Below are 23,603 nucleotides of genomic sequence, written 5' to 3' on the forward strand. Positions count from 1 at the left end.
GTGTGCGCCTTAAACGCGACTCAAGGCGTCGGGTTTGTTGTCAACCAATCACAAGGCAGCCTCGCTCGCGCGCAGGCCAATGGGCTTTCTGGCTAGAGGGTTTAACTCCTATTTAAAAAGAAGAACCTTTGAATTCTAACGGCTGAGCTCTTGGAAGACTCGGGTCTTTGGGTCGCAGGTGGGAGCCGACGGGTGGGTAGACCGTGGGGGATATCTCAGTGGCGACGAGGGCGGCGGGGACAAGGGGCGGCCGGCCGGAGTGGCGGAGCGTCAAGTCCCCTCTCGGTTCCTCCGTCCCTGGGTGTCCTTGGCGCTACCCTGTGCCCGCCCAGTGCCTTTGCATCCGCTCCTGGGCACCGAGGCGCCCTGTAAGACACTGCTTGTTACTTATTACAGCTAGAGGCAGAAGGGGTTTGTTGAGTGGTGTTGACACGCGCGGGAGGTGCGGGTGGGCTTCAGATTGGATTTTGTCCTCGGAGATCACCTGGGTAAGAAAAGCACAGAAGGTCTGTGTTCACGTTCTAGGCGGTAGGGAGTCAGACGGTAAGCGTACGGAGAACTTGCAACTGCGGTGGGTGTTATAAAGGAAAAGCAGGAGTGCGGTTTAACGGGGGCCGCTTTAGATAGAATAGCCTAGGAAGGCCCTTGTCCTGGCTGGATGAGTGGGTGAATTGATGAATGAGAACCTCCTTGCAGAGGCCTTCCCGGTCTGTACTTCTCAGACCGTAGACCTTGGAGTAGTTATATCGGGATAACTTGGAGAGCTTGTTAAAAATATAGCTCCACCGAGAGCCCGGAAAATCAGAATCTCTGAGGGATAGGACCCAGGTGTCTAGTCATTAGCAAACTCTCCAGATGATTCTTTGATTTCATTGAGAACTAGGGATGCAGACCGGTGCATGCAAATCGTCTGGGGATGTTAAAATGCAGAATCTGTTTTCTTAGACCTGGGGTTGGGCCTCAGAGTCTCCATTTCTAAGATCCATCCGGCTGAGGTAGACGTAGCCACTGCCCTTAACTCGTAATGTCTCTTCCTCTTCCTTAACCTTTCTTGTCCCTTGAATTAAACGTTTTTTAGCAACCTACTCAGTTCGTCCTTCCTTTCATCTCTGCAGACATGCACAGGTCTGAAGGAGGAAGGAATAAACCCGTATAAACCTCCTGTGATATTAGCCTAACAGCTTTTCTATTCAGAGTGGTAGGATTTCTGGTTTGAACTGAATAGATCCTGTGAAAGTCATCTGGTTGCAGATTAGAGTCACCTGAAGGCAGTCTTATTGGCGTTGTCTCCAGAATTCTGGATTAGAATCTTATTCCATTCTGCTTGTTATTCAATTTCCCTAGAAAGAAAAGTAGAATAAATTGGAGCAAATGCCTGTAGCTTCTGTCAGAAGAATGTTAAATAAATGTTGTTAGGCTTCTGTGATCTTATTAGACTGCTACTTGTAATTGTAAGGGAAGTAAAGCATTAGAGCATGTGTGAAATTAAATGTTTGATTAACACAAGTGGGCATTTCTTGCTGTTGTTTATTAACTTTGACTTACCCACTGTTTTTTATAAGGGCTCCTGCCTGTAGTCTGGGCCTGGCTTCATCATGGAGTTATTTGCTTAATTGTAAAAGGGTCATTTTAATTTTTTTTTGAGACAGGGTCTCACTCCATTGCCCAGGCTGGAGTGCGGGGACATTTGATAAGAAACTTCAGTGAAGGCCAGGCATGGTGGCTCATGCCTGTAATCCCAACATTTTGGGAGGCCGAGATGGGTGGATCACCTGCGGTGGGGAGTTCCAGACCAGCCCAACCAACATGGAGAAACCCCGTCTCTACTAAAAATACAAAATTAGCTGGGCATGGTGGCGCATGCCCGTAATCCCAGCTATTCCGGAGGCTGAGGCAGGAGAATTGCTTGAACCCGGGAGGTGGAGGTTGCGGGTGAGCCGAGATTGCGCCACTGCACTCCAGCCTGGGCAACAAGAGCAAAACTCCATCTCAAAAAAAGAGAAACCTCAGTGAAATGAAAGACTGAACTACACACCTGGGGGAAAAGCCTAATAAAGGGAGCAAGAAGTGCAAATGCCTATGGCAGGGGACTTGTTTGAGGAAAGAAAGGAGCCTTGTGTGGCTAGTGCACAGTCGACAAGAAGAGATGAAGTCAGAGAGGCAGTTAGGGTCCATGTTCTGTGAGACTTCAATAGGCCTGTCTATGCAGATTAGGAGTTTGCATTGTTTTGATTGAGTTGGGGAGCCATGGGGGTCTTCTGAACCAAGGAGCAACACATCTGACTTGTTAATGAGATTGTTGGCCTCAGTGTTGAGAATGGACCATAATGGGGTAAGGTTGGAAGTCGGGAGGCGATTGAGAGGCCGTTGCAAAAAATTCAAAGGAGAATTATGGTTTGACCAGGTGGTAGTAGTAGAGGTGGTGAGCAGTGATCTTGAAGGCAGAGCCTACAGAATATGCTTGTGGATTAGATGAGGGGTTTGAGAGAGAGAGAACCTCTTAAAGGGTTATTATGCCAAGGCTTTTGGACTGAGCAACTGGCAGGATGGATTTGCCATCAACTGGGATGAGGATATCTAGAGACTAGATTTAGGGAGATGAGAGTGCGGAGGGATTAGGACTTCTGTTTGGGACATGTTAAAATGGAGATGCCTCTCAGATAATCAGGTGCAGATGTTGCATAGAAAGTAGAAAATGTAGATCAGGAGTTCAGAGGAGAGGTCTGGGCTGAAGAATGAATATTTGGGAGTCCTCAGCCTGTAGATAGTATTGAAAGCAAAGAGACTGGATATACTCAGCTAGGGAATAATTGGAGATGGAGAAGTCGTTCTAGGCCTGAGCTCAGGGCACACCCATGAACAGGGAAGTGAGAAGTGGAGAAGGGAGGTGGTTCGGTTTGGATATGTTAGGATTGAGGTGCTTGGCAGACATTTCTGGGAGATCCTGGGCAAATCTTTGGATATCCAAGTCTGATAGTCCAAGGAGAGATGAGGGCAGAAGATGCACTTTAAGTGGTCCTCATGAAGGCATTTAGAGCTGAGGCACTGGGTGATATGGATTCCTGTGAAGTTGTAGATGGAGAAGTGGAGGGTCCAGGGACTCATTCTTGAGTCACCCCAGACCCTTGATCGGGCAACAATGAGACTGACCCAGCAAGGAGGGAAAGATAGGACTAGGTGGTAGATAAACCTGCAAGTGAAGTGAAGAAAAAGGTGTAAGATGTCATCAACCTTGTCGGATTCTGCTGAGGATGCAAGTACGAGGAAGGTGGAATTGACCCTTGGGTTTGGCAACAGTAGGTGTCAGCCATGAGCCTGACAATGTGGTGGAGACAAAAAAGCAGGGTGGGGATGGGCTCAGGGGAGGGGAGAGGAGGAGTAGAGGTGGCAAGTGTGGACGGTTCTTCTGGAGCTTTGCTGTTGGAGAGGAGGGGGTCATGGTTAGCAACGATAATAGAATAAAGAGGACTATTTTATCTTATTTTATTTTATTTTTTTGAGACAAAGTCTCGCTCTTGTCCCCCAGGCTGGAGTGCAATGGCATGATCTCGGCTCACTGCAACCTCCGCCTCCTGGGTTCAAGCGATTCTCCTGCCCCAGCCTCCCAAATAGCTGGGATGACAGGCGCCTGCCACCACGCCCAGCTAATTTTTGTATTTTTAGCAGAGACGGGGTTTCACCATGTTGGCCAGGCTGGTCTCAAATTCCTGACCTCAGGTGATCCGCCCGCCTCGGCCTCCGAAAGTGCTGGGATTACAGGCGTGAGTCACCATGCCCGGCCTAAAGAGGACTTTTTTAAGGTAGCAGGTATGCCAGCAGTCTGCACAGGGATGGAAGTGATCCGTTAGAAGAGAGATGATGGAGCCGCAAGACCATCAGGAGTGAAGACTCCGTGAGAGAGGATGGGATGCAGTGCCCATGGGGAGGTTGGCCTTGCCGGGAAAGCACATGTCTGTCCCTCCCTCATTAGCTTCATTTGGACAAAAAGTGTAAAATCCTGTGTGTTGTGAAGGCCTTTTGATCAGGGAACTGTAATGCTGCCTATCAAGCAGCAGCACTTTAAGCAGGTGGCTTTGTTCAAATCAAAGGCTCTTCTTTTTCTTTTCAGGCATCATGGACCGATCTAAAGAAAACTGCATTTCAGGGCCTGTTAAGGTAAATTGAATAATCTGTAATCTCATTCATATTTATAAACCCACATGGAAGTTGGTCTTGTTGGGAATTCTTTCCGCCTTTACTTTGGATTATAAATTTAGATCCCTTACTGTGCTTCTGGATATAAATTAGTCACTTTTCTTATGTTCAGTAACATTTTGCTGATTCTTAGAGTAGCTTTTTTGTTCTGCTTTGTCTTACAATTGGCTGCTTAAGTTTCTATATCCCTCTATTGTATGCAAGATCATAGTAATAATGCATCCAGCAGGAGTCCAAAACTTTTAAAATTGGCCATAAATATAAAATAATTAGAAAAGGCTACCTTGAATTACTGTATTTGATTCTCAGTTCCTATGATAATGGCTATTTAAAAAATTGCTCTACATTTAAAATGTTTCTTTAGATTTCTTTGTCTGAATGCCTACTATGTTGTGGATGGTGTACTAATTTCAGGAATAACTGACTTTGTATTTGGAAGTCTTAACACCCTGTCTTTGTAGAGCACTCATACCATTGAGCTGGGGATGGACTTTTAGGCTTTCATTTCTAGCACTTGCCCCTCACTTACAATGAGCTGTTGAAGCTGAAGGAAATCTCATCCCTCCCACCCCTTTTAGTTTGATTAGCTGAGGGTGTTAGAGTTAACTTAACTATTTAAGCTTGTAATACAGTACTTACAGGCGTATAAATAATACATTTCAAGGCTGGGTGCGGTGGCTCACGCCTGTAATCCCAGCACTTTGGGATACCAAGGCAAGTGGATCACAAGGTCAGGAGTTCAAGACCGGCCTGGCCAAGATGGTGAAACCCTGTCTCTACTGAAAATACCAAAAATTAGCTAGGCGTGGTGGTGGGCGCCTGTAGTCCCAGCTACTTGGGAGGCTGAGGCAGAGAATTGCTTGAACCTGGGAGGCGGAGGTTGCAGTGAGCTGAGATCATGCCACTGCTCTCCAGCCTGCGTGACAGAGCAAGATTCCATCTCAAAAATAATAACACATTTTAGTAATAACTTTTTGAAGTGCCTACATTTGTTTCCTCTTTGTCACAATTTTTTGCTCAAGTCCATTTTGTCAGTACTTGGAAAATGAAACATTGGTTAATTAATAGTATAGTAATAAGCTTATTGTGGAAAATCTTGGCCATATGAAAACTTAGACTCTTCCAAAACTTCATGAAGATAACCAATGTTGAACGTTTTGACAGATTTTTTTTTTGGACTTTTTCTTAAATGTATATTATCAAAGAAATTTCAATGGAACTGAGATTTTGGCATAAAGTTTTTGTATCATAGCTTTTTGCCAAATAACAATTTAGTGTCTATTTTCAAATTATTGAGAAATTTTAGGAAGTGTTTGTCTCCTTCATTAATGGATATTTGTTAATAAAGCATGATTTTTAGGGGTGAGGAGTTGGAGGGGTAGAAAGTATCATTCAGGTATTCTTAGCCACATACTAACTATCCTCTGGAAGTACTGATTAAAATACCTTTTCCCCTTCCATCTCTTATGCGTGACATTCATTATTTTGCTATACTAGAGAACAAACTTTGGAAATTCTCAAAATATTCATCTTTTGCGTTCACGAATACCAGAAAGTTCATTTTCTCTTCCATTCTAGCCTGCAGCTCCAGTTGGAGGTCCAAAACGTGTTCTCGTGACTCAGCAATTTCCTTGTCAGAATCCATTACCTGCAAATAGTGGCCAGGCTCAGCGGGTCCTGTGTCCTTCAAATTCTTCCCAGCGTGTTCCTTTGCAAGCACAAAAGCTTGTTTCCGGTCACAAACTGGTTCAGAATCAGAAGCAGAAGCAATTGCAGGCAACCAGTGTACCTCATCCTGTCTCCAGGCCACTGAGTCATACCCCAAAGAGCAAGCAGCCCCTGCCGTCGGCACCTGGTAAACTAGCTTTTGAGACTCATTGGATAGTCATTCTTTGTCGTTGTTGCTAAAAAAGCAAGTGTATATACTTGCAGTTACTGTCTGGAACCTTAGCTTTTATATCTGTTGAGGATGGGGAGAAAATATGGTGTCTGAGTTGAAGTAACAGTGTCTGCCCATGGGCCAGATCTGTGCTAAAAATACAGACCTGATTCTCACTCTCTTGGAAGAGTGGGGCGCCCAGGGAGGACACAGCACCAACTGGTGTCGTTTTGATTGCTTGTTAGTGGGTCTGGATGTAGGGTGCTTGTAGTAAGTGACTTGAGGGACTGAGATCTAAAGTTTGGGGGAAATCCAGAGAAGTGGATGAACTGAGGCAGGCTACGGTGAGGTCACCATGGGCATTGCTGGCCATGGTAAGGAATGGGGCCTCATCTCTAGGGCATTTGGAAGCTACTGAAGGTTTTTTGAACTTAGAAGGGAACTTTGCCTTTTAGAAAGTTTACTGTGGAAGGCCGGGCGTGGTGGCTCACATCTGTAATCCCAGCACTTTGGGAGACTGAGGCAGGTGGATCACCTGAGGTCAGGAGTTAGAGACCAATCTGACCAACATGGAGAAACCCCGTCTCTACTAAAAAAATTAGCTAGCTGTGGTGGGCACCTGTAATCCCAGCTACTTGGGAGGCTGAGGCAGGAGAATCTCTTGAACCCAGGAGGCGGAGGTTGTGGTGAGCCGAAATTGTGCCATTGCACTCAAGCCTGGACAACGAGAGCAAAACTCCATCTCAAAAAAAAAAAAAAAAAAAGTTGACTGTGGAAGTACTGAATAAATTGGAGTAGAACGCTAGATTTAGGAGTACCAGACAGGAAGGGGGTTGAGGTCAGAGATGGCAAGAACCTGCTGTGTGTGGAGCACAGTAGATGCTATTATTTACCAACTGTCAAGTGCTCATTCCCTGCAGGCTCTGAGATAAGTGCGTGCTTCATCCGCGTCATCTCATTCAATCCTTGTAACCACTTCATGAAGGTAGCCAGTTATTAACTCAGTTTTACAGAGGAGGAAGCTAAGACTCAGAAGCAGTTAACTTATCCAAAGACAAGCCAGGGTGGAGAGGTGCACACAAATTTGAGAGCTCATTTACAATGCAGACTCATTAGAACTGGGCAATAAATTGTACCTGAAAGATGAGTAAAGAGGAGTTAGGGATGGTGATTAAATTGATATTAACTGAGTTAGTGAACTGGGGGTTGAGGGGTGCACATGTGACAGGGGCACCTGGAGGAAGAGTTTGGTCCTGCATCCAAATATCTGAGCAGACCATCATGTGCTGTTCGAGTTTGCGATGCTGGAGACAGACCGGTGGAAATGTTCCATATGTTCTTGTGGCTAATGAAATAGTCACCCCAGTCCTCTGCTGCACAACTGTTCCTTGTGCATTTTGCCGAATTGGTGGCTTTTATTTTTATATTTCCCCTGGCCACTAATATAATGGAGGGTGGCTGGCTTATGTTTTGCTACGTGTTGGTGATAATTTGTATGTAGGGTATAGACTGTTGGCTGGCCCACCTAGTAAGGAGAAAAGTGACGAGGTGGCAGCTTGTCATGTATGGGAAGATTGGTAATTCTGCCACAAAAGTTCTTCATTTGGAAACTGAGGCTTCAGAAGAACCTTCATAGTCTGCCTTTAATCATCAGAGAGGGACCTGTCTATATATACGTCTGCTCGTCTTTAGAAATTCTGTAAAGACTTCACATGATGGAAGTCAGGGTGTATAGTCCTTTTTTCTGTAAGGAAAACTTAAAAAAAAAAACCTGGTTTATCATTCTTGACATACCATTAATATTTTGGTGACCAATTCTTTGATTCACCTCTATTCACAGCTTAGCTTATCCTATATCGTTATTCTAAAAACAGGTTTTTAACTTATTCCATATAGAAAATACTCCTGAGGAGGAACTGGCATCAAAACAGAAAAATGAAGAATCAAAAAAGTAAGCTTGCTTATTTACAAAGCTCTGTGCTGTCCTACTACAATGCATCATTTCGTTGCAAATTTAGTTGTGGGAACCCTTGGGGAAAAAAATGAGGCCTTTATTTTCATTGAGAGGATATGTATGTTTCCAGATTTCCAATCTTAAAAAAAAAAGGAATTTGTATATTGAGGTATTTTGCTAGGGACTCAAGTGCTTTAAAAAATGGCTTTCAAGGCCGGGCGCGGTGGCTCACGCCTGTAATCCCAGCACTTTGGGAGGCCGAGGCGGGCGGATCATGAGATCAGGAGATCGAGATCATCCTGGCTAACACAGTGAAACCCCATCTCTACTAAAAATACAAAAAATCAGCCGGGCCTGGTGGTGGGCGCCTGTAGTCCCAGCTACTCGGGAGGCTGAGGCAGGAGAATGGTGTGAACCCGGGAGGCGGAGCTTGCAGTGAGCCTAGATTACGCCACTGCACTCCAGCCTGGGCGACAGAGGGAGACTCGTCTCAAAATAAAAAACAACAACAAATGCATTTCAAATTTAGAAAAAGTTTGTATGAATCTGTTACAGAAATGTGTGGAAGTTCCTCTCTGTCCTTAGAAGTAACCACTACATATGGTTTATGTGTCTGTACTTTTTTATTGTATAAAAGTGCAAGTTTTTAAAAAATAGAATATGTTGCAGAACTGTATACTCATATATGACTGAGGGTTTTGACAGTATTATAGTTTTAGTTCTTTATTATAAAGGTTGGCTGTAATGTCTTCCCCAGGGCTTTTCTAAAAGCCTACTCTTAGTCTCTGAACTATCTGGACTCTAGAATATACTAGGAGGAGCAAGGAATGAACCCACAGACTTTTGCTTCTAGCGGCCTAACAGAGGCTAAGAGTCTAAATCCACTGGTTCTCATGCCCCAGCTAGCCTGTGGGCTCCATCCTGCTTCCATTAGTAACAGAGGCTCTGTGCCCACCACCAGAGCGCTTCTCCACCCAGAGAGAATGAGCACCTCTGGGACTGGAGGGAGCGACTGTGGTTAGTTTGAAACAGGCCCCCAGATGGTCCAGAAGCATTCCTGCCTCTCTGGTCACTTATCCTTTTTATGGTCTTCAGCGTTGTCATGGGCCTGTTCCTCTGAGCATAGTAGGGGCTTGGGACCTTTCCCATAGAGTGCTTCAGATCTAAAACCCGAGACTGCTCCTTGTCACTGACTCTTCACACCTAACGGCAGCTAGGGACGTCAGGGTTTCATGTTGCGGCAGCTCTTTGATAGTGGTTGTTGCCCTGGTTCTTGCTGAGGATACATATTGAGTACAAGTTGGAATATAAAATTATTTATAGAATGTGTCTACTACTCATTGAGAATTTGTTAGAAAAGCTTTGTTTTCTTCACATTCTAAAATGTTCAAATTCCTTCCTAGGAGGCAGTGGGCTTTGGAAGACTTTGAAATTGGTCGCCCTCTGGGTAAAGGAAAGTTTGGTAATGTTTATTTGGCAAGAGAAAAACAAAGCAAGTTTATTCTGGCTCTTAAAGTGTTATTTAAAGCTCAGCTGGAGAAAGCCGGAGTGGAGCATCAGCTCAGAAGAGAAGTAGAAATACAGTCCCACCTTCGGTGAGTTTTCAGGTTCATGTTCAAAACAATATTCACCCATGCTGCACCCCTCCCCCTCCTGTAATGTCAGCCTCCCGCTGCCCAGGTCTGTGCACTCCCTCTTATGAGGCACTGTCCTCAAACGCATGTCCTCCCCCATTCCTCACCTCCCGTTCCCTTATGAAAAAGATTAGATAAGCTTCTGTGCCGCACTGGGTTATAATCATTCTCCTGTGATTCTCCATGCTCTTCATGTTAAAATTGTATTCCTTTTCTTTTTTTTTTTAAAGCATAAATTTATTTTTTAGAGGGCTTGCTTTTCATAGTACCACAAAAAATGATTAAACTTGTCATCTTTCAAAGAGCACTTAAGTACTCTGATCCTGAAAAATCACTTGAGGATTTAATGTTTTGTTAATGGAATAGTTTATATGGGCAAGTCTTTTTGGTGGATAATGAAGGGGAACGGCACCCCTTATTCTGAAGTATGCAGGGGTTGCGAGCAGCCACCTGCAGGTTGACTAGGGCCGCCCGGCGGGTTTTTGTTTTTCCTTTTTTTTTTTTTTCCTTTCAGTGTTTTCCAGATTTGAGTCAGATGCTAATACTTCAAGTCTGGCCACATCAGGCCTGGTGTGTCTCTACCTGGCAATACCTGGCTGGGGCTGGGAGGGGCAGGCATCTTAACATGGGCTGTGCTTCCCATTGCCTGCTTCCCGCTGGCCACAGTCTGCACCTGCCCAGTCTGCTCAGCACCCATCTCCTGCCATTACTGATCACTGCTTTTATCTGTCACAGTGTCTGGGTATCAAACTACTGTGGCAATGCCTTTTTTTTTTTCTTCTTTTTTCTTTTTCTTTTTTTGAGATGGAGTCTCGCTCTGTCACCCAGGCTGGAGTGCGGTGGCGAGATCTCAGCTCACTGCAACTTCTGCCTCCCAGGTTAAAGTGATTCTCCTCTCTCAGCCTCCTGAGTAGCTAGGATTACAGGCATGCACCAACAAGCCCAGCTAATTTTTGTGTTTTTAGTAGAGACGGGGTTTCACCATATTGGCCAGGCTGGTCTCAAAGTCCTGACCTCGTGATCCTCCCACTTCAGCTTCCCAAAGTGCTGGGATTACAGGCGTGAGCCACTGTGCCTGGCCATGTCCTTTTTTTGGTATGTAGATAATTAATATTCAGCTGACTTTTCCTCCTAAGAATAAAGGTGCCTAAAGGAAGGAAATAGTCTTAACTAAACCAGAGGTCCATTAATACTTTGAAATGCTTGTAAAATGAAATGTGGGTCTATGTATTTTTCTTGGAGTGGGTTTACAGTTTTAGATTCTCAAGTGGAGTTTGGAGTGTGGTTTCATGGGAAACACAACTGGTTTTACATGAAGAGTTTGTTTGACATTTAGTACATAGTCTTCTGTCAGCTCCAAACCAGGTGTTAGAATGTTTATCCTTTGTTGCAGGCATCCTAATATTCTCAGACTGTATGGTTATTTCCATGATGCTACCAGAGTCTACCTAATTCTGGAATATGCACCACTTGGAACAGTCTATAGAGAACTTCAGAAACTTTCAAAGTTTGATGAGCAGAGAACTGCTACTGTAAGTGTTCATTTATTGTCCAGGCTAATTGTGATTCCTGTATACCTGTCCTCCATAGCAGTGTACCTTTCATTATAGTAGAGTGGGTGTTGTCTTGACGGAAGGATAGCTTAATATCAAATATTTGAAGTGGAAAAATCAAAATAGCTTAGTTGTACCATATGTACAGATAAAGTGTAGAACCAGGTAGAATGTTGTGTCTGCTTTTGTGCCTAGTTTGCACAGCTGTTTTCTATGGAAATGTATATAATGTATATAGATAGTCACCCTCATTTTCTTTAATAGATTTTTAATTTTAGAATAGTTTTTACTTTTCTTTTTTTTTTTTTTTTGAAGGGACAGGGTCTTGTTATGTTGCCCAGGCTGGACTAGAACTCCTGGACTCAAGTGATTCTCCACCTCAGCCTCCCGAGTAGCTGGGACTATAGGTGCACACCACTGTGCCTGGCTAGGATAGTTTTAGATTTACAGAAATTGTGAAGGCAGTACAGAGACTTCCCATATACCCCACACTGAATTTCCTGCTAATTTTCCCACTAACATCTTGCATTAATATGGTACATTTGTCACAACTGATGAACCAATATTGATATATAACTGTTAAGTCCACATTGTATTCAGATTTTCTTAGTTTTTATCATGATTAAATTGGGCTTACGGGGTTTTGAGGGGAGATCAGAGGTAAAGTGCATTCTTATCACATACCAGGGATGTAAACTCTTATGATTTTTAACTGTGGATGTCAGCTTGATCTTCTGACTGAGAGAGTGTTTGTCTGGTTTCTCCACTGTAAAGTTACTATTTTCCCTCCTTTCCATACTGTATTTCTTCAAAGGAAGTTACTATGAATAGCCCACACTTAAGGAGTAGAGAGTGGATGGAGTATTTCCATAAATTATCTGGAATTCTGTGCCAGAATAAGGCTGTTCTCCCTTATTTATTTCATCATTTATTTAAAGATGTAGACTCCTGGGTATTTATTTTATCCCTTGAGCTATAATCCAGTACTTTATTTTGTGGTTCAGATTGCTACAACTTTGGCCACTGGGAGCTTTTTTTCTTTTTTTCTTTTTGAGATGGAGTCTCGCTCTGTTGCCCAGGTTGGAGTGCAGTGGCGCGACCTCTGCTCACTGCAACCTCTGCCTCCTGGGTTCAAGGGATTCTTCTGCCTCAGCCTCCCAAGTAGGTGGGAGTACCGGCACCTACCACCACGTCCGGCTAATTTTTGTATTTTTAGTAGAGATGGGGGTTTCACCATATTGGCCAGGCTGGTCTTGAACTCCTGACCTTGTAATCTGCCTGCCTCAGCCTCCCAAAGTGCTGGGATTACAGGTATGAGCCACCGCACCGGCCTGCTCTTTTTCTTTTACCAGGTTCCTGGGAAAATCACTGCAGTTTTGTCTTGTATGTGTGTGTGTGTGTGCGCGCGCACTTCCTTACCTTTTTTTTTTTTCTTTCTTTTTTTGAGATGGAATCTCACTCTGTCGCCCAGGCTGGAGTTCAGTAGTGCAGTCCTGGCTCACTGCAGCCTCCGCCTCCTGGGTTGAAGCGATTCTCCTGCCTCAGCCTCCTGAGTAGCTAAGATTAACAGGCATGCACCACCACACCCAGCTAATTTTTGTATTTTTAGTAGAGATGGGGTTTCGCCATGTTGCCCAGGCTGGTCTCTAACCCCTGACCTCAGGTGATCTGCCTGCCTCAGCCTCCCAAAGTGCTAGGATTACAGGTGTGGGCCACCACACCTGGCCTTGTACTTCTTTACTTTCTGATACAAGATGCTAAAGCCTCATCTTGTATATTTTCTGCTCCTGTCCTAGAATCAAACTATTTCTCCAAGGAGCCCTGGTTCCTCTTCTTGGAGAATGCTATTATAAACCAAGATCTGGGCACTTGTACTCATTGCTACTGTGGCGTCACTACTTCTAGGCTTTCAGCTGACAGAGCAAGGAAATATATGTGGCTAGTAATCTGTGTATAGATTTATCCATCTGTCTCTTCATTAAGCATACCGTGAATTCATACCGATGTCTTCAACTTGAATCCATTACCACGTTTCATTCTAACTTCCTCCTGTTTACCTGTAAACTCCCACTCCAAGTGAGAAACCTGGATTTCACTGCCCACCATCCTTTTACTTAATTATTCAATTCCAATATACATGTATAATGGTATCGGAATTGTTAACCAGCTGCATGGGAACCAACTTTATCAATTAGAGTACTTATGTGCACTTCCTTTGGCCTTTGTCTTAAAGACTCCACTAGTTTCCAAAGCTGCTTGGATCAACACTTTACCCTCACACCCTTTAGTAAGATGGTTTCGTACATTTGTCATGCAGTGAGATTCTTTTGTCACAATCTGCCTGCCCAGGATGGAATCATTTACATTTTCATATCCTGAGATTGATTTTTGTGTGTTTGCTGTAAAGTTCTATGAATTTTGACAAATACACAATGCCATGTATCCACCATTACGATATACAGAATAGTTTCACTGCTCTTGAAAAATAATCCTGTGTCTCAGCTACTCATCCCTCCCAACCCTTCCATCTCTGGCAAGCACTGATCTGTTTACTGTCTCTATTGCCTTTTCCAGAATATCATATAATTGGAATCATAACAGTATGTAGCCTTTTTAGATGCGCTTCTTGCACTTAGCAGTATGCATTGAAGATTCATCTGTATATTTTTGGAGGCATGAGAGCTTGTTCATTTCTTTTTATCACGAAATCATATTCAATTATTTCAATATATGGAAGTACCTCAGTTTATTCATCTACTGAAGGGTATCTTGGCTGCTTCTGGTTTTTGGCAGTTATGTTTTGGCTATAAACATCTGCATGCAGGTTTTTGTGAAACGTAAGTCTTCAAATTAGTTGGGCACATATCTAGGAGTGCTATTGTCAGCTTATACGGTAAGACTTTATTTTGCTTTGTGAGGAACTGTCAGTCTTCCAAAGTGATTTCTACATTCTATTTTACATTGCATTACAAATGTAGGAAACCACCTTACTAAAGGGTGTGAGGGTAAAGTGTTGATCCAAGCAGTTTTGGAAACTGAGTGGACTCTATAAGACAAAGGCCAAAGGAAGTTCACATAAGCACTCTAGCTGATAAAGTTGGTTCCCACAGGGCAGCTGGTTAACAATTCCGATACCATTATACAATGGTAATATGATATCAGAACCAATGAATTGAGATCCTATTGCTTCTCATAGTTGCCAACATTTGATGTCAGTGCTTTGGATTTTTGTTTGTTTTGAGACAAGGTTTCACTGTCCCTCAGACTGGAGTGCAGTGGCGTGATCACCCACCTCAACCTCCCTGGCTCAAGCAATCCTCCCAGCTCAGCCTCCCAAGCGGCTAGGACTACAGGCATGTGCTAATTTTTGTATTTTTTTGTAGAGACAAGGTTTTGCCTTGTTGCCCAGGTTGGACTTGAAATCCTGGTCTCGAGTAATTCATGCCTTCCAAAATATTGGGATTACAGGAGTGAGCCACTATACCTGGCCTAGTGTTTTGCATTTTAGTCATTCTCATGGGCATGTGGTGGTATCTCATTGTTCTGATTTAGTTTCCTAACGACATTCAATGTTGAACATCTCTTTTTTTTTTGAGATAGAGTCTCGCTTGTCACCAGGCTGGAGTGCAGTGGCACAATTTTGGCTCACTGCAACCTCTGCCTCTTGGGTTCAAGTGATTCTCCCGCCTCAGCCTCCTGAATAACTGGGACTACAGACATGTGCCACCATGCCCAGCTAATTTTTGTACTTTTAGGAGAGACAGGGTTTCACCATGTTGGTCAGGATGGTCTCGATCTCTTGACCTTGTGATCCGCTTTCCTCGGCCTCCCAAAGTGCTGGGATTACAGGCGTGAGCCACCGCGCCCGGCCTTGACCATCTTTTTATGGGTTTATTTGCCATCTGGGTATCGTCTCTGAGGCACCTGTTGAAATCTTTTGCTTTTTTGAGTTTTAAGAGTTCTTGGTATATTTTGGATGCAGGTCAGCTGTCACACATGTTTCGCAAGTATTTTCTCCCAATGCGTGCCTTGTATTGTCGTTCTCTTATCTGTGTCTTTCGCAAAGCTGTTTTTGTTTTACTTTTTCGAGAAAGGGTCTCACTGTGTCACCCAGGCTGGGGTGCAGTGGTGCGATCTCTGCTCACTGCAGCCTCTACCTCTTGAGTTCAAGTGATCCTCCCTAGTAGTTGAGACTACAGGTGGGTGCCACCACGCCCAGCTAATTTTTGTATTTTTTGTATAGACATGGTCTCGCCATGTTGCCCAGGTTGTTGGTTTTTTTTTTTTTTTTTTTTTTTTGAGACAGTCTTTCTCTGTCACCCAGGCTGGAGGGCGGTGGCGTGATCTTGGTTCTCAGCTCACTGCAACCTCTACCTCCCGGGTTCAAGCAGTTCTCCTGCCTCAGCCTCCCGAGTAGCTGGGATTAGAGGCGTGTGCCACCACGCCTGGCTAATTTTTGTATTTTTAGTAGAAATGGGGTTTCACCATGTTGGCCAGTTTGGTCTCGAACTCTTGACCTCAGGTGATTTGCCCACCTCGGCCTCCCAGAGTGCTGGGATTGCAGGCGTGAGCCACTGTACCCGGCCTCCCAGGCTATATTTTTAATAAAAGTCCAAATGTGTCAGTTTTTTCTTTCATGATTGTGCTTTTTGTGCTTTTCCTTTTTTAAGTGATTAAAATTACTTGTTTTAAGAAGTTGAAGAGTCTTAATTTGGGCCGTTTCTTATTGGATTTGACAGCTTGATAAAGCATGTTGGATGGTGGTTACTTTGATTTTTTTTCTGTTTCTTGGTGGAGATCTCTGGGTAGCGTGGACATTAGTTTTCTTTGTTTTTGGCATTGATGTACATGGCATTTAAATTGAAGTAATTTTACTTTCAGTGTCTGATGAAATCACGCTACTATGGACATATGGCCCTTTGGTCTTGTCTGCAACAATGACATGCTGTTTACACGTAAAGACTTAATCTTAAATGTTTGTGCTGCTTCTAAGTAGAAACAGATCTCTAATTTGCTTTTTAAATATTAGCTAAACAAAGCAGCTTCTTATTTAATTGGCAATTAATATTTCTTTATGAGTTCAGCTTTTGGGCCAGCTTTCTCTTACAGCTCAATAAGGAAATCTGTGCTCATTAATGGTAGTGACTGCCTCAGGTGCTCACATTTTACCCTTGGTTTTTTCCTTGTCATCTTGCTTACGGTGGGTTGGAGTTTGTTGTTTTGGGTCAGTTAATCTTTTTCTTCAGTTTCTGATATTGATATCCTACTTTAAAAGATTCATCTTATACCAACAGTATAAAATTATACATGATACTACTTCTCTGTTTTCTCTCCTCACACCCAAGGCTTCAATCTAGGTGGAGTTTTGGTGTAAGCAGATAGCTATTTGAAAGAAAATGAAAGATTTCTGTCTAGATTCCTTTGCAGTTAGAATGAATATGCATGTACCTGTTTTCCTTTTCAGACGAATTCAAATAAAACTAATTGTAGTGACACGTCAGTGACCTATCCATACCTGCAATCTAACAACATGTGAGGTGTGGAGGGAGTGGCAGTGCCAGAGAGCCGTCGTGAAACTAATAGCTTCTTGTCTGGAAATGACTGGAGAAATGGAGTCCATTGCCCTCTTGAACTTTAATGTGTGCAATTAAAGCATCAGCAACTCAAAGTCAGTGTAGTCAGAAGAGCAGCTTTCTTGTATTTGCCTTCAGTTTATTGTGGTCTGAATTCTGATCTCTGGCTTTGGACTGAAAGAATGAAAAGTGTTTTTTTCTGCCAGTGACATTTGGTGTTTACTCATCTGTTTAGTAAACCTTTTTGATGTAAAATAATGTTCAATCCTGTCTAGCAATTGCTTTAGAAAGGAAACTCAAACTTTAGGCAGAGCTAAATATATTTTTTCAATATTCAAACAGTTATCTGTATGGTAAAATAAATTCTGGGCCAGGCATGGTAGCTCACACTGGTAATCTCAGCACTTGGAGAGGCCAAGATGGGAGGATCACCTGAAGTCAGGAATTAGCGACCAGCCTGGGCAACATGGGGAGACTCTGTCTCTACAAAAAAAAAAAAAAAAAGAAACATTAAAAATTAGCTGGGCATGGTGGCACACACCTGTAGTCCCAGCTACTCGGTAGGAGGATTGCTTAAGCCCAGGAGTTCAAGGCTGCAGTGAGGTCTGATCATGCCGTAGCATCCAGGGTGGGTGACAGAGTGAGACCCTGTCTCTTAAAAATAAATAAGTAAATAATATACATACATACTAGACTTGTTGGCTAAATCTTAGAGATAGGGACTGGAAAACTTTCCTTTATTCTTGCTTTTTTTTTTGAGACAGAATTTCATTCTTGTTGCCCAGGCTAGAGTGCAATGACACGATCTCGGCTCACTGCAACCTCTACCTCCCGGGTTCAACCAATTCTCCTGTCTCAGCCTCCCGAGTAGCTGGGATTATAGGCATGCACCACCACACTCGGCTAATTTTTGTATTTTTAGTAGAGACAGGGTTTCACCATGTTGGTCAGGCTGGTCTTGAACTCCTGACTTCAGGTGATCCACCTGTCTCGGCTTCCCAGAGTGCTGGGATTACAGGCGCCCGGCCAGGAAAACTTTTCTTACAAGATAGTAACTCGGCAGGGTGCAGTGGCTCATGTCTGTAATTCTAGCACTTTGTGAGGCTGAGATGGGAGGATCACTTGAGGTCAGGAGTTTGAGACTAGCCTGGTCAACATAGCGAGACCCCCATCTCTATTAAAAAAAAAAAAAAAAGATAGTAACTTAAGGAAATAAAATTAACAAAAGGACTGATTTCTTATGTACTTCTGTGCTGACTTAGTGTAATCCAAAATTTAACATGCTATTTAATATGTCAGTGCAACTGCTTTTTAGTTTCTGTTTATTGTTCAGGATAATTTCTTTCTCCTGATATTCTTGAAGTAAATTTTTGGCTTTAAACAAATTCTTCTGTCATAGGATGATCTTGGTTTTAAAAAAAGGAATTGACTATACTTGAAAAGTTAATTTTTTTTTTTTCTAAAAAAGAAAAAGGCAGTATTTACACACCTGAATCCTTAATTTGTACCAGTTCTTCGGCACTGCCTTACTTCCTTGCTGCGGGGCCGTTTGTTGCCGTATGGGGGTGTAACTGTTAGGTTGATGCAGAAATAACTGTTTTGCATTGAAATGGCACCAACCTAAGAGCTAGCTCTAACTAGCTGAATGTCTTTTCTGTCTTTCAACATCACACCAGCTTTATTAGCAAAGAGATAACTAAACATTGGGTAATTTCACTTCATGCTAACCACTATAAATTGGTTCAGTTGATTGTGTGTGTGTGTGTGTGTGTGTGTGTGTGTGTGTAGACTCATGTATAATTTCTACAATGCTTGCTTTAAAACCTGCAAAATGTGTTTTTTGTTTTGTCTTTTCCTTTTTGAGACAGGGTCTCACTCTGTCACCCGGGCTGAAGTGTGATCATGGCTCACTGCAGCTTTGACCTCCTGGGCTCAAGTGATGCTCCCGCCTCAGCTTCCCAAGTAGCTGGGACTACGTGCATGCACCGTCATGCTTGGCTAATTTTTAAATTTTTTTTGCAGAGATGGAGTCTTGCTATGTTTCCCAGGCTGGCTTTGAATTCCTGGGCTCGAGTGATCCTCCCACCTCAGTCCCCCAAAGTGCTGGGATTACAGGTGTGAGCAACGGTGTCTGGCCAAAACCTGCAAACTATGTTAAATCTATGTTGTGTTCCTTTCAGAAGAGATGTCTAATATTAACTTGTGTTATATAATATCTAAAACATAGGCTTTCAATATTTTTTTTAACAGTATATAACAGAATTGGCAAATGCCCTGTCTTACTGTCATTCGAAGAGAGTTATTCACAGAGACATTAAGCCGGAGAATTTACTTCTTGGATCAGCTGGAGAGCTTAAAATTGCAGATTTTGGGTGGTCCGTACATGCTCCATCTTCCAGGTATGTAACTTTAGAGGTGGAAGTTGTTTGGTTTACCAAAGCCCTGGGAGCTAATCATGAGCCAAATATAAAATATTTTAGTGTAGATTTTGTGCTATAAGAGGGGTAGGTAGCTAACCCAGAAGTACCTTGGAGTAATTTAGGCTTAATAATAAAGTAGGGTTTGCAAGAAAATTTTATTCTGTGGTGATTTCGGGCTATTAACAGTGTTCTAGGCCTAGGGTTAAAGATGCTTAATGTCCTTAGAGGCTAATGAGGGGATGAATGAGTCAACAGATAGGACAAGTATATGACAGGGGTGAAGTGCCCATGTGTTGAGGGGGAGGAACTCTTCACCTCTGCTGCTTCCTGGATGAGGAGATGGGGAGACGTTCCAGAGGACAGCACCGACAAAGGTCGAGTGCTCAGACTGCAGATCATATCAGGGAACCTGAAACACTAAATTAGTTTGGTGGAGCTTTGAGGGCAGTGGTGAGAGATTCTCTTTGGTCTGCCTCTGTCAATAGTAGGGATAGTCCTTTCTTGTCCCCCTCACAGCTGAAGCAGAGATGTCAATCTCAAAACAATTCAAATCTTAAAGAGCTTTCCACATGAACTACGATATCTTTACTGTTTTAAATTTGAGTTTAAATAAGCTTTGAATCTTCACGTGAAGTGGGGCATTTTAAAACATACATCTACCGATCAAGGTTTGTCAACTTTGGAGGACTCAAATTATAGCCAGATGACTTTAAAATCAAGCTAGTTAAAAAAAGTATAGCCTAAAATAGATTATATGTGAGGGAGAAATCCTTTGCTTTTGTTACAGAGCACTTCTAATTGTTCCCAGCAATGCATTGAATCTGCTATTGCAGTCTTTTTTTTTTTTTTTTTTAAAAAACTGGTTGTCGTTAGTGGGAGCTGTTATCTGGTAAGACAAACCAGAATAAAGAATTATAGGCTTCATGGAATTGCAGAGTTAAACTATTTTAACTGGTTGAATTGTGATAGAAAAGATGGCTTCTTGCTTTTTTAAACGATTACTTACATAACCGATAGTCACTTCACTCCGAATCCCAGATGTTAATCATCATCATTTCCTGGTTATTGCCTCAGTGTGAGAGCCCCCGATTCAGTCTGTTGGTGGTGATGGAGGGGTTAGATGACCAGAGTGGTAGCTTCTTAATCCTACATCACAATTCAGTGGTGACTGTGTGCTCAGTGGGTGCCAGGCCTGGCTGAACACAGCACCAGGGCTGTGACAGCGTAAGCATCTATGGTGAAGAGCAGCTGGTGACAAAGCAATACAAAACCACACGTACTGTTCTGGTTTGGTGTCTGCTGTCCCCAGCTTTTTTCCAACCTTCATTACAAAAACCTAAACCGACAGAAATGCGGAATTGGTAGTTGATGGCCTACCTGTCTATCCAGTGCCTGCGTTCAGCAGTTTTTCCCATTTAGTCAGATTGGCTGCATCTACTTTTTTGGTGAACACTTGAAAATACGTTGCAAACATCATGATGCTTCAACCTTAAGCACTATAATAGCATGCATTTCCTAAATAAGGATATTCTCCTATATACTTAGAACCATGATCACTCCTAAGAAAATTAACAGCATTGTCAGTATCTAATATTTAGTCCACGTTCAAATTTCTCCTATTGTCTATGACATCTTTTTTTTTTTTTTTTGAGACGGAGTCTCGCTCTGTCGCCCCGGGCTGGAGTGCAGTGGCCGGATCTCAGCTCACTGCAAGCTCCGCCTTCCGGGTTTACGCCATTCTCCTGCCTCAGCCTCCCGAGTAGCTGGGACTACAGGCGCCCACCACCTCGCCTGGCTAGTTTTTTTGTATTTTTTAGTAGAGATGGGGTTTCACCATGTTAGCCAGGATGGTCTCGATCTGACCTCGTGATCCACCCGTCTCGGCCTCCCAAAGTGCTGGGATTACAGGCTTGAGCCACCGCGCCCGGCCTGTCTATGACATCTTATAGCTGGTTTGTAAAATCAGAACTCAACCAAGGCCCATGCTTTGTATTGGATTGTCTCTGTGGTCTTGAGGCAGACCAGTCTCCCACTTTAAAGAGGACTTTTCTGATTGTGTTGCTACTTAACTTGGACCTTTATTCCCTGTATTTGCTGAAAACTGGAATGGAGGTCTCAGGGCCTGAAGAGATTCAGGTTAAAAATTTTTTTTTTTTTTGAGACGGAGTCTCGCTGTGTCTCCCAGGCTGGAGTGCAGTGGCACGATCTTGGCTCACTGCAAGCTCTGCCTCCCAGGTTCACACCATTCTCCTGCCTCAGCCTCCTAAGTAGCTGGGACTACAGGCGCCCGCCACCACGTCCAGCTAATTTTTTGTATTTTTAGTAGATACGGGGTTTCACCATGTTAGCCAGGATGGTCTCTATCTCCTGACCTCATGATCCCCCCACCTCGGCCTCCCAAAGTGCTGGGATTACAGGCGTGAGCCACCATGCCGGGCCAAGTTAAGTATTTTTGGCAAGAGTACTTCATAGGCCACCCTCAAAATTTCAGCATCTCTCATACCAAGGGTCTATCACAAGGCAGCATGTATCTGCATCTCCATCCCAGTGCTGTTACAACGGGACAGTTTCTAGTGTCTTGTCATTGTGACCAGGCTCTTAAGATTCTTAGCATATCTGTAATATCCACATGCAGATGTAGAACTCCAAATCATATTTGCAGAGAACTCTGCATGGCAACTTTTATAGGGTAGTGATACATTCAATTTCTTACATTCTAGATCATTCAGGGAGGTTCTGGAGTTGGACACATTTGGGGTTAAGCTTGGTGGCTAGCTGTGTGACCTTACACACCTCCCTTCATCTGTTTCCAAGGGAATTTATAATAGTAGCTACTTCGTAGGGCATAGGATCTGGCCCAGGGGAAGTCTTCAGTGTTAGTAGAATCTTCAGTGATTTTTAGCAGCTGTTGTGATCATAAAACCAGAAGCACATCAACCTGAGCCTCCCTCTTTTTAGGAGGACCACTCTCTGTGGCACCCTGGACTACCTGCCCCCCGAAATGATTGAAGGTCGGATGCATGATGAGAAGGTGGATCTCTGGAGCCTTGGAGTTCTTTGCTATGAGTTTTTAGTTGGGAAGCCTCCTTTTGAGGCAAACACATACCAAGAGACCTATAAAAGAATATCACGGGTAAGATGCAACTGAAAAGGACCCAGCACATCTGCTGTAATTCTTTCCTTATCAGCCTGAACTTCAGGCCAAGATCTGAATATCTATACTATTTGATGTCTCTAACCTATGTTTTGTGATATTTTATCATTTGTTGTACTCCAGGTTGAATTCACATTCCCTGATTTTGTAACAGAGGGAGCCAGGGACCTCATTTCAAGACTGTTGAAGCATAATCCCAGCCAGAGGCCAATGCTCAGAGAAGTACTTGAACACCCCTGGATCACAGCAAATTCATCAAAACCATCAAATTGCCAAAACAAAGAGTCAACTAGCAAACAGTCTTAGGAATCATGCAGGGGGAGAAATCCTTGAGCCAGGGCTACTGTATAACCTGTCAGGAACATGCTACTGAAGTTTATTTTACCATTGTCTGCTGCCCTCAATCTAGAACGCTACGAGAAAGATTTGTTTTACTGAGCAGGTGTGCCTTAACTTTCCTATTCAGAAAGCTCCACATCAATAAACATGACACTCTGAAGTGAAAATAGCCATGAGAATTGTGCTACTTATGCTGATTCATAATCTGGAGGCAAGGTTCGACTGCAGCTGCCCCGTCAGCCTGTGCCAGGCACGGTGTCCCCACAGGAGGCAAATCCAGAGGCTGGCTGTGGGGAAAGTGACCACTTTGCCTTGACCTGGTGTTAAGGAGCTGTGCAATAACCTTCCAAGTCCCTGAGTGAGTGTGTAACTTATTGGGTTGGCCATGCCTGGTAAAGCTGTTGGAATGAGTATGTGATTCTTTTTAAGTATGAAAATAAAGATATTTGTACAGACGTGTATTTTTTCTCTGGTGGCATTCCCTTAGGAATGCTCTGTGTCTGTCCAGCACCCTGGTAGGCCTGATTGGGTTTCTAGTCCTCCTTAACCACTTATCTCCCATATGAGTGTGTGTAAAATAGGAACATGTGCTCTACCTCCATTTAGAGACGTGCTTGGGATACAGAAGAGGCCGTGTGTCTCAGAGCTGTTAAGGCTTATTTTTTTAAAACATTGGAGTCATGGCATGTGTGTAAACTTTAAATATGCAAATAAATAAGTATCTATGTCTGCAGTGGAGTACTGTGTAATTCTTTCCACCATCTGTTCATTGTTAGCCTGGAAACGAGCAGGGGCAAAGAGGAGCAGGTCTCGCCCTCTTCTAGTCCTGCCTGTTCTGGTATCTCCTGTTGGGCGTACTCCTAACACTTTGTTATATATAGTGTTTATATATTTGCCGTCTAT

General features: G+C 43.4%; 1 protein-coding gene across 4 annotated transcripts; it reads left to right on the forward strand.

The window, feature by feature from the left end:
* Positions 1 to 49: 49 nt before the first annotated feature.
* On the forward strand, positions 50 to 23,161 carry AURKA (aurora kinase A). Of its 4 annotated transcripts, none has more exons than XM_010356693.2 (9): positions 50 to 178; positions 4,109 to 4,155; positions 5,773 to 6,049; positions 7,970 to 8,024; positions 9,431 to 9,622; positions 11,055 to 11,193; positions 19,038 to 19,186; positions 22,166 to 22,340; positions 22,485 to 23,161. In XM_010356693.2, exons 2-9 carry the CDS (start codon positions 4,114 to 4,116, stop codon positions 22,665 to 22,667), a joined length of 1,212 nt encoding a protein of 403 aa, XP_010354995.2. In that variant the 5' UTR covers positions 50 to 178; positions 4,109 to 4,113; the 3' UTR covers positions 22,668 to 23,161. The 4 variants fall into 4 exon arrangements, with proteins under 4 accessions (XP_010354995.2, XP_030769823.1, XP_030769824.1 ...); XM_030913963.1 differs by having other exon boundaries at positions 66 to 192; XM_030913964.1 differs by lacking the exon at positions 50 to 178 and adding an exon at positions 315 to 368.
* Positions 23,162 to 23,603: the final 442 nt, after the last annotated feature.

This window comes from Rhinopithecus roxellana, chromosome 13 (assembly GCF_007565055.1).
Source record: "Rhinopithecus roxellana isolate Shanxi Qingling chromosome 13, ASM756505v1, whole genome shotgun sequence".
Classification (NCBI taxonomy): Eukaryota; Metazoa; Chordata; class Mammalia; order Primates; family Cercopithecidae; genus Rhinopithecus; species Rhinopithecus roxellana.